Source organism: Diabrotica virgifera, chromosome 5 (assembly GCF_917563875.1).
Source record: "Diabrotica virgifera virgifera chromosome 5, PGI_DIABVI_V3a".
NCBI classification, from domain to species: Eukaryota; Metazoa; Arthropoda; class Insecta; order Coleoptera; family Chrysomelidae; genus Diabrotica; species Diabrotica virgifera.
The window spans coordinates 165,056,767-165,071,037 of record NC_065447.1 but is presented as its reverse complement, the minus strand read 5'-3'; the positions used below and the strand labels follow the sequence as shown (position 1 = coordinate 165,071,037).

Below are 14,271 nucleotides of genomic sequence, written 5' to 3'. Positions count from 1 at the left end.
GAAGGACACCCTGTATAAAAAATTATGTAAATGTTTACATTACTTGATGGAGAATTGAAGAACCTTTCAAACGAGCTACCACACGACCCCTATTCTCATTTAAAAAAATCATCGATTACGTCATCGCGCCCAGACGGATGACGTCACTAGTATACCATATATGCCACAATATCATAACTTAAAAATAAAAATCGACCTGTTTCGGGATTTTTCCTTAAAGTCGCCGATTTTCGAAATAACGAATTTATTCCTTTCATTTGCACCATACTGTCGGTGGAAAATAGTGTCGCGCACGCTTGATTCGCAATTAAAAAACAAAGGAGTTTTGAATATTGTATTGCAAAAAACTCTTCGGGATTTCATCAATCGATGTTTAAAGAATATCTACCTACCTTGGCAACATTCAAATTTTCAGTTTTTCACATAGTCTTTGAGGGTTAAAAATGGCCGATTTCGCAATTTTTCAATTTTTAATCGCTTATATGTCAAAACTATCATTTTTAGAAAAAAGTCACTAAAGACCTTTTCTGTTTGGAATGATCCAAAAAACCTAAAAAAACTTTTTTCCATGCAATAAAATAATTTTAGGAAAAAAACAAAAAAAAACGTTTAAAAAATTTTTGACCACCTTTTGGTCCTGGCAACATGGAAATTTGTTAAAAGGAGTCCTTTTTGAGTAAGATTGTGCAAAAAATCCGAATTAGAATATTTTTCCTAGCGGATGCGCAGTGGCTTTCTGGAATAGTAGGTCTATGGCAAAAACTTACATTTAAAATTTTTTTTTGAAACGTTTATTCAGCAATCTGTTAGTTATAAAAATTCTAACAATAAGCGTCTTTGGGGTTTGAAATAAAAAAGAATTGACGTTAGAGAGGACAGTCCAATGACTGGACCTCTAGTATGGAACAAACATGACATTCCGATAATATGCTACATACAAACATACATTTTACATTTACAAAAAATACATATATCTAAAATATAAACACAATTACGGTGAGGTATAAAACTTATATATAAATAAGGTCCAGTGGATTTTTACGTTTTAGGGCCGGTACTTTATGTCCCGGTTAAACCTCGGTTAGCTAACCGGGGTTTAATCGGGACAGAAAAGTACCTCATAGGGCCTCTTGCGTTGTAGTGAAAGCAATTATAATTATTATTATAATTATTTATGAATATAATAATAAGTATAATTGCGTTTATGTCTATGTTATGCATATATTTCTGTCCCGATTAAACCCCGGTTAACTAACCGGCTGTTAACGGAGACATAAAGTACCGGGCCTTAGTCTGTGAGTTTGTTGACTATTATCAAGCAAGTTTATTGCCAGGGCATTTGGATGGCTTTCTAGGCGTTTTATGTACCGAACACTGCACTGAACTTTGTTACATTTAAAATACTTTGTTATTTTTCACTGAAGTTCTTAACAGTATTTCTCGATCTTGTGATGTTACTCTTCTCCAGTTCATGATATACTAATTCCTTTAAATCACTGTCAACCTTTTCTACGCATGATGCTCTCGTTCGTTCCCTTCTTCTACTTTCTATGGGTCTTCTATGTAAGACCATCTTTAGCATTCGGTATGTATTGCCATTCTTTTTGTATTTGATATATGTCGTAATTTTTGGTTTCTCATATACTGCTCATATACACTTGAGAGCAAAATAATCGACTCACTTGCTGAATTGTGCAGGTTAGAAGTCTCGAATTTCCTAAACCTGTTGTCCGCTTTGAGTGATTTTTTTAGTATGTTGTAGCCTTATTATTTAAGAAAATCGAAGTAATATTATTGTTGCTAGACATGTAAAGGTCATTTTATACGGGTGTAACAATCATACTGTGTTTTTTTCTTAAAGTTCGGAACACCCTCTGGAATATTCTAGCCTTATAAAAAATATTTCAATTGAAGCCTTAGGCTTTATTAACATCTTCGTTTTTGATTCATTTGCTTATGTTGGATAATAAAGAAGTTAGGTACGTTAACAACTAGCGATGTTTTTCATCAATAAATCCTCATTTTTTGCGTAGTCTAATAAACAAGCCCAAAGTAGGCTATGGGAAATTAACAATTTAATGGATGTCAAATGGTTAACAGACAAAAAGTGTCTGGTTTGCTGTGAGAATTAGTAGATTTATTATTTAAAGCTTCATTTAAGTACGTAGTTTTTTTTGTTATTTGGTGGAAATAGAACGCGCTACAAGGAATTTGACCCGCAATGAGTGTGTTCAAGCAGTGATCTTACATAGCGAATGACTTAGCTACCGTGCTATGTGCTATCGGCTCCTTATATTGGTAACAATTTTTTGCTAATGCACGATAATGCAAGACCTCACGTTCACGGACTGTAACCGAATATTTACAACAGGTAAATCTTCGGGCTTTGCATTGGCCATCGCATAGTCCAGAACTTAACCGGATCCAACATTTGTGGGACATAATTGGCAGAAGACTACGACAGCGTTTGCCACCTCCTAGAACCTTACAAGAGGTAGAAACAGTAGCTCTCGAGATTTGGAATGATATTGATTAAGACCAAAAATAGCATACCTCATTTGTAATATAAAAGTACATATCTCTTTTATTATCGAACATAAGCGAATGAATAAAAAACAGGAAGTTAAGAAAGCCTAAGGCTACAATTGAGTTTTAATTTAAATATTTTTTATATGCTAGAATATTACACAGGGTGTTCCGAACTTTAAGAAAAAAATACAGTACGATTGTTACACCCGGTATAAAATGACCTTTACCTGTCTAGCAACAATAATATTACATCGATTTTCTTAAATAATAAGGCTATAACATACTAAAAAATCACTCAAATCGGACAATAGGTTTAGGAAATTCGAGACTTCTAACGTGTACAATTCTGCAATTGAGTCGATTATTTTGCTCTCAAGTGTACTTTGTGTTTGGTTTTTCTTCTCCATCTTTCCACACTCTTTATCCCTCTTAAGTCAGTATTTTGCGTTCCCACTTTCTAGCTACTCCACTTTGACTTTATTTAACACTCATGTCTCGCATGCCTACTAGTCTGGGCAGATTATCGGAGAATAGGCCATTTTTGGGAAAAGTTATTTACCAGAAATTTTATTGCTGGAATCGAATCTTATGATTGTATATATTAATAATATAGGTATGCAAAGTCCGCAGATAGTGTGCTACTTTTTTTATAAACAAAAGGGCGCCCGAAAATCGTGTTTTTTTTTTAAATTTTTGCTCTATAACTCCAAATATTTTAACTTTACACCAAAAACACAAAAATAAAAATTCACCGTAATTAAATTCTGCATAGAGACGTGTTTTTCCCGATTTACTTCGACGAAAATTTTCCCCGGAAAATCCGGGCTTTAACAAAATCTTTAATTTTCAACTAAAATTTTAGATAAGTATTTGTTTATTAATAATTAGATAACTTGATAATATAAAAGATCTTTTCATATAGATTATAATTCCAGAAGCCGATGGAAATTGAATGAACAGTTTAGCAACAATTGAATTGTTAATTAAAAATTTACGGTCGCTATAATAACCACAATAATTATGATACATACGAATAACTATGGTTTTTGTATAAAAACACTGTACCTATCTAATGTACATGTACTTTACAGAATTGAAATTGGACTATTTAGGCGGCCTCGGGAATATTTTAAAATTATAAACAATGTTTGGGTTATAAACAAATAGAATATCTCGGGAAATATTAAATTAAATTAAATCATGAGAACAGTATTGAAAAAAAAGCGGCAGGACGCTTCTTTTAAAAGAAAGAACGTTTAATTGTGATGAGTGGTTCCTGAGATACAACCGGTCAAAGTTGCCGGCATTTACGGCAAAGATATAAACAATAGGATCATAATTTTTAAACCATCACCTTTTTATTTCGGTCCTCTTTCTCCACACCAATTTTAATATGTTTAAAATCCTCATAACATAATATTATTATAATAAAAACTATCGATATTACGAGTGAAAATTGCCAAAAATATTAAAATTACAATCAAAAATTAGGTTGGACAAAATGTAATCTCAAAGTTCAAAATCGGTATACGTTAAAAAAATCCATTTTCTCGGCTCCCCATGGAGCAATTTTCTTCGTTCTTTTTTTGTTCCCAAGTAACTCGAGTGAAGCCATCTAACTAACGCATTATTAAATGTCAAGGTTGCTTTTGTTTTTATTATAATAAATTAATTCATTTATTAAATCAAAAATTTTTAATTTGTTTAAATAATTATACAGCTTTCAAATGAGAATATTTGTGTTTTTAACGTTAAAAGGTACACTTGTAGTAAGTTTATCGAAAAAAGTCTACAACTGGAAAAAATATATGTAGTTTTCTTTTCTTATAAATAATTTAATCTATTATAACAAAACAAAAGCAAGTTTGATATTTAATAATGCGTTAGTTAGATGGCTCTACTCGAGTTACTTGGGAACAAAAAAAGGATGAAGAAAATTGCTCCATGGCAAGCCAAGAAAATACATTTTTTTAACGTATACCGATTTTGAACTTTGAGATTACATTTTCTCCAACCTAATTTTTGATTGGAATTTTGCTATTTTTGGCAATTTTCACTCGTAATAGTTTTTATTATAACAATATGTGTTATGGGTATTTTAAAGATATGAAAATTTCATAAAAGATACATCTTTTCATAATTTCATAAAAGATACATACGGAAAAGATACATCTTTGCCGTAAATGTCGGTCAACTTTGACCGGTTGTATCTCGGGAACCACCCATCACAATTAAACGTTTTTTTTTTTATTTTAAAAGAAGCTTCCTGCCGCTTTTTTTAAATACCGTTTTCATAATTTAATTTAATATTTCTCGAGATATTCTATTTGTTTATAAGCCAAAAAATTGTTTAATTTTAAAATATACCTGAGGCCGCTTAAATAGTCCAATTTCAATTCTGTAAAATACATTATATAGCTACAGTGTCTTTTTATACAAAAATCATAGTTATTCTTATGAATCATACTTATTGTGGTTATTATAGCGATCGTAAATTTTTAATTAACAATTCAATTGTTGCTAAACTGTTCATTCAATTTCCCTTGGCTTCTGGAATTATAATCTATACGAAAAGAGCTTTTACATTGCCAATTTATTTAATTATTGATAAACAAATACTTATCTAAAATTTTCGTTGAAAATAAAAGATTTTGTTGGAAATACCCGCATTTTCCGGCGAAAATTTTCGTCGAAGTAAATCGGGAAAAACACATTTCTATGCAGAATTTAAATACGGTGAATTTTTATTTGGGTGTTTTTGGTGTAAAATGAAAATCTTTGGAGTTATAGAGCAATAATTGAAAAATACAACATTTTCGGGCGCCACTTTGTTTAAGAAAAAAGTAGCACACTATCTGCGGACTTTGCATACCTATATTATTAATATATACAATCATAAGATTCGATTCCAGCAATAAAATTGCTGGTAAATAACTTTTCCTTGTATTTGGCTAATTAGCCCAGAGTATACGTATAATAGTTGGGATCATAACCCTGGGTGGGTCTTTTTCTGTTTGAATATGTTCTTCCATTCAGACCTCTCTTGTGCCCTTCTCCTCCATTGTCTTACTCAGAATATTCTCCGCTTTATTTTCCTGGATGAAAACTTAGAACCAAATTCTTTTTCTTTAAGTGCCTTCTCCCAATCGGAGGTTGAATATCATCATCACTATCTCTACTATGACTACCGTTGCTCTGAAAAGTTCTATAGAACTGCATTTAAACCAGTCCCTTTAATTTTTCAACCATGACACTCTCCTGATATTTCCCCTGTATAATGTCTTAGCATTTGATATCGCTGTCTCCTCTTGTCTCTTAAGTGTCCCAGATATTTTAACTTTCTAATTTTTATTATGTTGATTATTTCGTATTCTTAGCCCATTTCTCGCAACACTTGTGTTGTAAAAGCAACTTATTTTATTTCATTCTAAATATATCCAACTATTATATTTTAAAAACTTATATAAGAATTGTAAATGCATGTGTTTGCGTTCGAAAACTAGTTTTAGTTCCCCTAATATGAACCTTTATTTGTTAAGACTAGTTTTCTGTCTCCATATCTCCCCGCGTGAACCCTTGATAGTTTAGAATCACGGCAGTCTTACAATGACCTCTCTGAGGTGAAGACAAGTGTGTTTTTTCGCGCTTCTGGTGCAAATTTACACCGGTCTTTTATGTTATTCGCATATATTACCTGTTTTCACTCAACCCTCTTTGTGTTTACACCCCCGAAGCACTATAAATATAATTAATATTTGTATAAATCTCTTTGTATTTAGAATTGCGATAAGTTGTCAATGTTAGAATCAGCCCTTATTTCAGTACAGTACACTTATATTAAACAAATTATCGAAGGAATTCTGTTTAATTGGGTTATAATTGCTCCAGTGGTCCTTAATAAATATTTTGGAGAAATTTGATGTCCATCTACTCCTCTTAAAAAAGTGGAAAGTTTGGCATTAAATGCCGTCCCACCAACTTCCATGTTCGTTTTCTCCTGTGTCCATTGGTCTAGCATCCTTCTGTAAACCACAGTTCAAATGACTGTAGCTTATGTATGTGTTCTTGCTTCAGTGTTCAGCTTTTAAGTTCAGTAGTCCATATTGTATCAAAAACACATACCTACCATCTGAGCTCTTACTCTCAGTTCTAATCTAAGGTCTTGCAGAGAATTGATTTTATTTTTACAAACACATTTCTTGTTATTTCTATCCTGGCCTTTATTTCATATATGAATTATTTGATAATTTCTGGATAATTATTTACCTGGATTATTTGATCATTATTTTCCGAAATCCAGATACATATTAAAATTTGTAATTATCAATCCTTTCTATCCGTACATTTTGTATTTTTGTATATTTGTTTTCGTAGTTATTATCATATATTTAGTCTTTTTTATATTCACTTTTAGTTCATATTGTTCACACAATCTTAAGGAGGGGGAGGGGCTGTATGGTTTGAAATATTTAATTTTTTTATTATTTCAAATAAAAGTGCATACTTTGAAGAATACTCTCTGAAAGTTTCAGATTGATCGGAGTAAAATTACCAAAGATATACAGCGTGTTGAATATTCCTACCTTCGACTCGCTTTATCGCGGCTTCGCGCCAGCACGCTTGAGCATAGTGAGAAACGTTAAACAACTGTTCGCCTTCTCTTTGGTAGATTACTCCGCGATTCAAAAAACATATTCCAATGTGCATCACTTTACGATTTGGCAGACAAATAAGAAGATGAAGATGCAGTTGTCAAAACTTTAAAGGCATTTTTCTCAAAACTACTTTTTCAAATGCGGTGGACATTTTGCATAAATTTTCTTTAGATATTTCATGAGGTAACAACGTCGAGATATTTGTCTTTTTTGTGCTTATTTTTTGTTTAACAATAATAAATCTGTTGATTTTCACAAAATTTTTACCAAAAATTTCGTATTTTTGACTTCTGAGTGATACCAAAAATTCAAAAATCATTAAAAATAAAAAACTCGACGTTGTTACCTCAAGAAACTCATGATCTAATTAAATCTTTTTGAATTTTTTGTTTCGTATGATCCAATGACAAATTCTGATGTCCACCGCAAAATCCATTTTTTTGTGAGCTGCCTGTCAAAATTGGTCACCAATGGCTTATTTTTCAATATTTTGGATTGAATTTTTTTTTAAATATTCTTTGAATTGTACTTAATAGTTTATTTAATTTAAAAATTAAATAATTCTACCATAGCTTCGAAAAAAATTCACAAAAATGTGCTTGATATGTTGATTTCAAACCAAACCCCCTCCTTAATAGACCACAAAGATAAATAGGTACTAATAGACTTCCATGTTTCCTATTGCCTCTCCACTTGTTTTCAATATTTCTACACTTATCCCATTTATTTTTCTTTGGATCTGGAATTGTGTCAATATTTTCTATTTTATTGACACTTTCATCTCAATGACTTAAGCTTTTCCCACGTCGGATTTGATAGACAAAATTATTTAACTAAAACTACAAACTTGATAAAAAATTTTATTAAACAAAATAAATTTATTTAATACTAAAATATGTTTAAATAATTAATATTTAAATAAAACAATACTTGACTTTGAGCGGTTTAGGAAGCTGAAACAGAAATAAAGAAAGTTAGTTATATAAATTAAAAATCTTTCTATAAATTATTTAGCAAATATTGTTTTTTAGACGGTTTTTCTTCCATTATAGAGAGCTGTTTAAACTGCAAATATTATTAGGTTATAATCTGAAGCTTAAACGTCCTGGACACTAAAATTGGTTGAGAAAAACCCTCATTTTCAGCTCTGTTATTATTTCCTCTAGAAATGCAAATGCACAAAGAAAAATTATACTCAAAATACACTTCTCCAAAAAATAACGCACCATCTTAAAATTGGAACATTTTTGATGTCTCGAATTTCCTAAACCTGTTGTCCGATTTGAGTGATTTTCTTAGTATGTTATAGCCTTATTCTTTAAGATTATCGCTGTTATAGAGTTGCTAGACAGGTAAATGTCATTGTATGCCGGATGTAACAATCATACTGTGTTTTTTTCTTAGGAACACCCTGTGAACATTTATACAATATTGAAATTAAAACTCAATTGTAGCCTTAGGCTTTCCTATCATTTTGTTTTTAGACTTGGTTTATGTTCGATAATAAAAGAGATATGTACGTTTATATTACAAATGAGGTTTGCTATTTTGTCTTGATCAATATCATTCCAAATCTCGAGAGCTACTGTTTCTATCTCTTGAAAGGTTCTAGGAGGGGGAAAACGCTGTCGTAGTCTCTGCCACTTATGTGCCACAAATGTTCGATCGGATTAAGATCTGGAATATGTGGTGGCCAATTCAAAGTCCGAATATTTACCTGTTGTAAAAATTCGGTTATATTTCGTGCAACGTGAGGTCTTGCGTTATCGTGCATTAGCAAAAAAGTGTTATTAATATATAAGAAGCCGATAGCATGGTAGCTAAGTCCTTCGTTATGTAAGATCACTCCTTGAACACACTTATCGCGGGTCAAATTCCTTGTAGTGCTTTCCAGTTCCACCAAACAACAAAAAATTATATACGGACTTGATTGAAACTTTAAATAATATATATATACACCGTTATTAGGCGTCAACCCCTTCGGTAGGGATCTATGTAGGAGTATCACCAAGCCACAAGCCCTTATCCCTTGCCGTACCGCTCCTCCATAGGCCGATCAGACACCAGTTTATTCCAGACCAAGTCGTAGATTCTATTAAATTTTATACTACAACGTTGGCCTTTTTATTAATTTCAAATGACCGGGCTGGGGCTCGAACCTCGATCGCAAATCCACTAAACTTGTCGATCGACTGCGCCTCAGCCAACTGAGCTGTGTGACCTGACTTTAAATAATAAGTCTACTAATCAAGAATATTGATAAAAAAACTCTCGAACAGTCTGATGAACCTCAATTAACGAGAGATCAAAACGGTCACTGAAATGGTGACTGGACATTGCCGTTTAAGAAATCACCTATACAAACTAGGTAAGGTGAATGAACCATAGTGCAGAAAGTGCGAAATGGAAGAAGAGACTGCCATACACAATGTGTATACTATGCCATTGCAGTGTGCTAGATGATGTAAGGCAGGACTTCACTGGTCAAATGAGGTTTGAAGCAGAAGAGATCCTAAAACTACGAATAAGAAAACTGTTGGCCTTCGTTGAGGCCACAGGACTTATTAGAGTTTAAGAGAACAGGGTTTGGTACAATAAGGTCTTATGATCAAGTGCCAGAGACTAACGAGTCTCACCTGAGTTAAGAAGAAGAAGAAGTCTACTAATTTTCACAACAAATCAGACATTTTTTGACTGTTAACAATTTGACATTTATCAAATTGTTAATTTCTCATAGTCTACTTTAGGCTTGTTTATTAAACTAAGCAGAAAATGAGGATATACTGATGAAAAACATGGCTAGTTGTTAAAGTATTCTTTGCGTCAAGATATAAGAAATTTGGCCTGGCGCTGGTGTGATGTCCCTACCGATTTAGTATCATAATAACAAACAACAAACCCTCCAGGAGCGGATTCGCTAAAATTAAGGGGAAAGGAACAAATGCAAAATTTTGACGCCTGTCAAAATTTTCAATGTGTTTTAAATGTAATCATTTTTTTCGAATCCTGAGAAAACTAATATGTAAGTATTTTTGAAAAATTTAAACGCAGAATGAAAAATTACTTTATTACCGAGGGCCGAAAGTCCCTTGGAATGAATTAAAAGTTTCTTTTGAATGAGATATTTGAAATTAAAAATCACACTAAATTTTCTCTTAGTTTTTCACCCCTGTAACTAATTAAAATAAACATTATAGAAGTTTTCAGGGATTTTCGGCCCTCGGTAATAACGTAACGGCTTAAAGCCGAAAGTTCGTACCCATCCCCTTAACAAAAAAAATTCAAGTCTTCAAGTAGATATAATATTTTAATGGGGTTGGAATAATAAATATAAATTTAAATATCATATCATTATATTTATTACGTATTTATATCTATGTAGTTATTATATTGTACATAATATATTATTATGTACAATGAAATAAGAGAAATGAACAAATTAAAGAAATTAAGGAAATTAATGATAATAACAATAAAAGATTAAAAGAGTGGTAGCAAAAATCAGAATTAAAAAGATAACATAATAAAAAATAACATAGAAAATAACATAGAAAAATAATTTTAAGCTTAGCCGGAAAAAATAAATACAAATTACAACTCTATGTCACTATCGCTGTCATCAATCGTTATCTAATGTTATAATCATAGAGTTATATATTAGCATAGAGAGAGTGTCATTCAGAGCGAAGTGACGACACCATCTTTTTTATTTGGATTAGTGCTCTTTCACTCTTACGCATAGTAAAGCTGCTACAGTTGTCCTCCTCTTCCGTGCCTATATTCACACTGAATGTCATCATAGATTTTCGATACAATGTGTTAGAAAGAGATGCCGCAAACCAGTCCATGAGATCTTGTCGTCAGGAAGCGCGGAAGGTAGGCTCCCTCTATGTTAATATATACCTCTATGGTTATAATTATTGGTTTAATATGTGAGGTTAATGTTTTGTAATGATCTTCCGTTTTTGTAACATGTGAAACACAATTTTGCCACAGTGTTGGGGAAATCTTTTTTATTTCTTCTACAACATGTGACACCGATTCGCTACTAAATTTGGGACAGCAGTTGTTTCGCCGTAAACTTTCCTTAAGTTGGCTCCAGATTAATTCAATGGGGTTGAAGACACAGTAGTAAGGAGGTAATCGCAATACATTATGACCATCACGTTTGGCTAATTCGTCTATAACAAATTGTTTCTCAAACACTTTTGTGTGAAGAACTTCTAACATTTCTTTTTTTGTATATGTTTCTTCAAAGTACAAATCATTGTCATACAAAAAATCAGATATAGTATTTTTACTACAAAAGCGATATTACGTAGGTCAAAATTTTTGACGTAAGAGAACTGTTAAAACATTAGAATGTGACTTTTCATTATTGCCATGTTTATAATAAACATGGCAATAATTAAAAGTCACATTCTAATGTTTTGACAGTTCTCTTACGTCAAAAATTTTGACCTACGTAATATCGCTTTTGTAGTAAAAATACTATATCTGTTTTTTTGTCGAACCTACACCGGGGATTTTTCTCATTTGTTCGCTGTGATACGTTGCGTTATCCATTACAATTACATTTTTTGGAGGCAAATTTGGCAACACCTTCTTTTCAAACCATTCCTTAAACAAGCTACTCGTCATATTTTCATGGTAGGCCAGCTTTGAATCTTTAATGTTTTTTGCCGATAGTAAAAAACTTTCCCCTCCAAGCCAGCCATTTTTGGATCCAATGTTCAGAATAATTATTCGCTGACCTCTATTAATTGGATAATTGAGTGCACATTTAATAGAATCGTCTGTCCAACCTTTTTGAGCAGTATCGTGGGTATCGAACCATGTTTCATCTAGATAAAATATCGGTCTTCCTTCATCTCTAAATTTAGATATAGCATCCAAGTATTCATTTCTCCATTTAATTAGACGAGGAGAATCCATTATTGATGATCGCTTATTAATTTTCTTGTATCGAAAACCAATGTGATTCAAAAATCTTGATAAAGTTGAAGGCGAATACGTAATTGAATAGTCTTTAACAAGTTGATCGTAGATCATAATAAGCGTTGGAACTAGGTTCTTTGAATAGAAATTGTAAATTGCTCTTCTAATTACCTCAGCATCTTTTTCATTTACTGCTTTATGTGTAGAAAAGTCACTCCGCTTTTTACGAGGTTGAATTCTATTCGTAACAATTTTCCACACTGTTGTATATGGCATCCTTGTCAGTCGAGATGTTGTCTTGATGAGGAATTTACCGTCTTCTGGATTTGGATTATCTTCTTTCACAGTTTGATAAACATTCCTAATAATTTCTTTGGCATCATCAGATAAATGTACACGTGTCTTACACTTAGCACTAGCTTCACCGACTTCAGACATTTTACTTGAATACTCGCGATCTAACCGTCTATCTAAATGCAAGAAAATAACTGCCTGAATGTGCAAATGTCAAACTTAAATATGTTTGCCCCCCTTTCATAATATTCCATAATGTATGTTTTCTGGATAAATAAATGATACTTAATTTTACCTAAATACCTATAAGCACGAGAATTATGTGTAAAGCTATAGAATAATAATTAGAGGTATATCTTATCTTTAACTAATGCTCTTTCTAATGATTCTTTAATTTTTTTATTTAAAGATAGAAAGCTGCATTATCGGAAGTCTATTTTGTTTAAAGTGAAAACGATATAAAACACATTATAATCTAACTCCATAAAATTCACGTAATGAGCGCATTGGACATAAAAATTGTTTGTCATCGTTTGTAATTGATTCCAAGCAAGTTAATTTCAGATGACTAAACGAATTCGTCTACAGTAAACAAAATTTTTAATACATTGTCTAGAAATTTTAATTTTAATAATTTATTTGCATTGATAGGTAACGAGTCAGTTCTGTAAATAATATAAAGTACGGCCCTAGTAGCTGTTCCAAAACTATTGCCACCCGTCGCAAAGACAATTGAGGGATTAGTAACGTCAACTATTTATTATGATACTAAATCGGTAGGGACATCCCACCAGCGTCAGGTCAAATTTCTTATATCGTGACGAAAAGATACCTAACTTTTTTATTGTCCAACATAAGCGAATGAATCAAATAGAAAATGTTAAAGAAACCTGAGGCTATACATAGTTGGGTTTTAATTTCAGTATTTTATAAATGCTAGAATATTGCACAGGGTGTTGCGAACTTTGAGAAAAAACACAATTTAATTGGTATACCCGGTATACAACGACATATTAACATTTTTTCTGTCTAGGAACAATATTATTACAGGGATATTGTTAAAGAATAAGGCTATAACATATTAAAAAAATCACTTAAATCGGACAACAGGTTTAGGAAATTCGAGACATCAAAAATGACCCATTTTTGAGGCGCGTTAATTTCTTGGAGAAGTGTATATAAGGGAAATTCATACACAAGGGCTCAAAGTACTTTTTTTCTTTAAAAATGTAATAAAAACTGAGCAAAAGTGGGTAAACAGCAACACATTGTTTGAATGCATAAGTAATCAAATGCCTAAATATGCGAAAAATATGACGTATAGTGATGGGACTTCATTTCACTACCAGTAATTTAATCACCGGTAATTATCGTTCCTTGTTAACCTTGATCAGGGCTGCGTTTAGGTCAATTGACGCCCTAGGCAATTCTCTAGTAGCCGCCCTTCAAGCATGTACCATTTTTGCGAAAAAAAAATTGCAAGCAGATTTTTTTATTTAAATAACAATACATAAAAATTGTCATTCCAGTTCGATCATCAGATTTCTTTCTTGATTTTTCTTTGGAAAAATCATCTATAATGTCGTCATAATTTATCGCTTTTGTTACGTCACTTTCTATGGACAAAATGTGAAAACGTTCTTGCGTCATACTTGATTGGAAATTCTTCTTCTTCTTCTTAACTCAGGCGAGACTCGTTAGTCTCTGGCACTTGGTCATAAGACCTTTGTACCAAACCCTGTTCTTCTCCTTAAACTTTAATAAGTCCTGTGGCCTCAACGAAGGCCAACAGTTTTCTTATTGGTAGTTTTAAGATCTCTTCTGGTTCAAACCTCATTTGACCAGTGAAGTTCTG

The 14,271-nt window shown here is 32.2% G+C and overlaps 1 protein-coding gene across 2 annotated transcripts in view; it reads right to left on the bottom strand.

Annotated features, from left to right (window-relative positions):
* Window positions 1-8,031: 8,031 nt before the first annotated feature.
* The window catches only part of LOC114341169 (sodium-independent sulfate anion transporter), a 127,092-nt gene continuing 120,852 nt past the window's right edge, over window positions 8,032-14,271 (bottom strand). For both annotated transcript variants that reach the window (XM_028291953.2, XM_028291974.2), the window contains one exon: window positions 8,032-8,137. Coding sequence is in view for 1 of the 2 variants with exons in the window: in XM_028291974.2 (XP_028147775.2) it covers window positions 8,130-8,137 (8 nt within the window). In the remaining variant the exon portion in view is untranslated. The remainder of the gene's footprint in view (window positions 8,138-14,271) is intronic.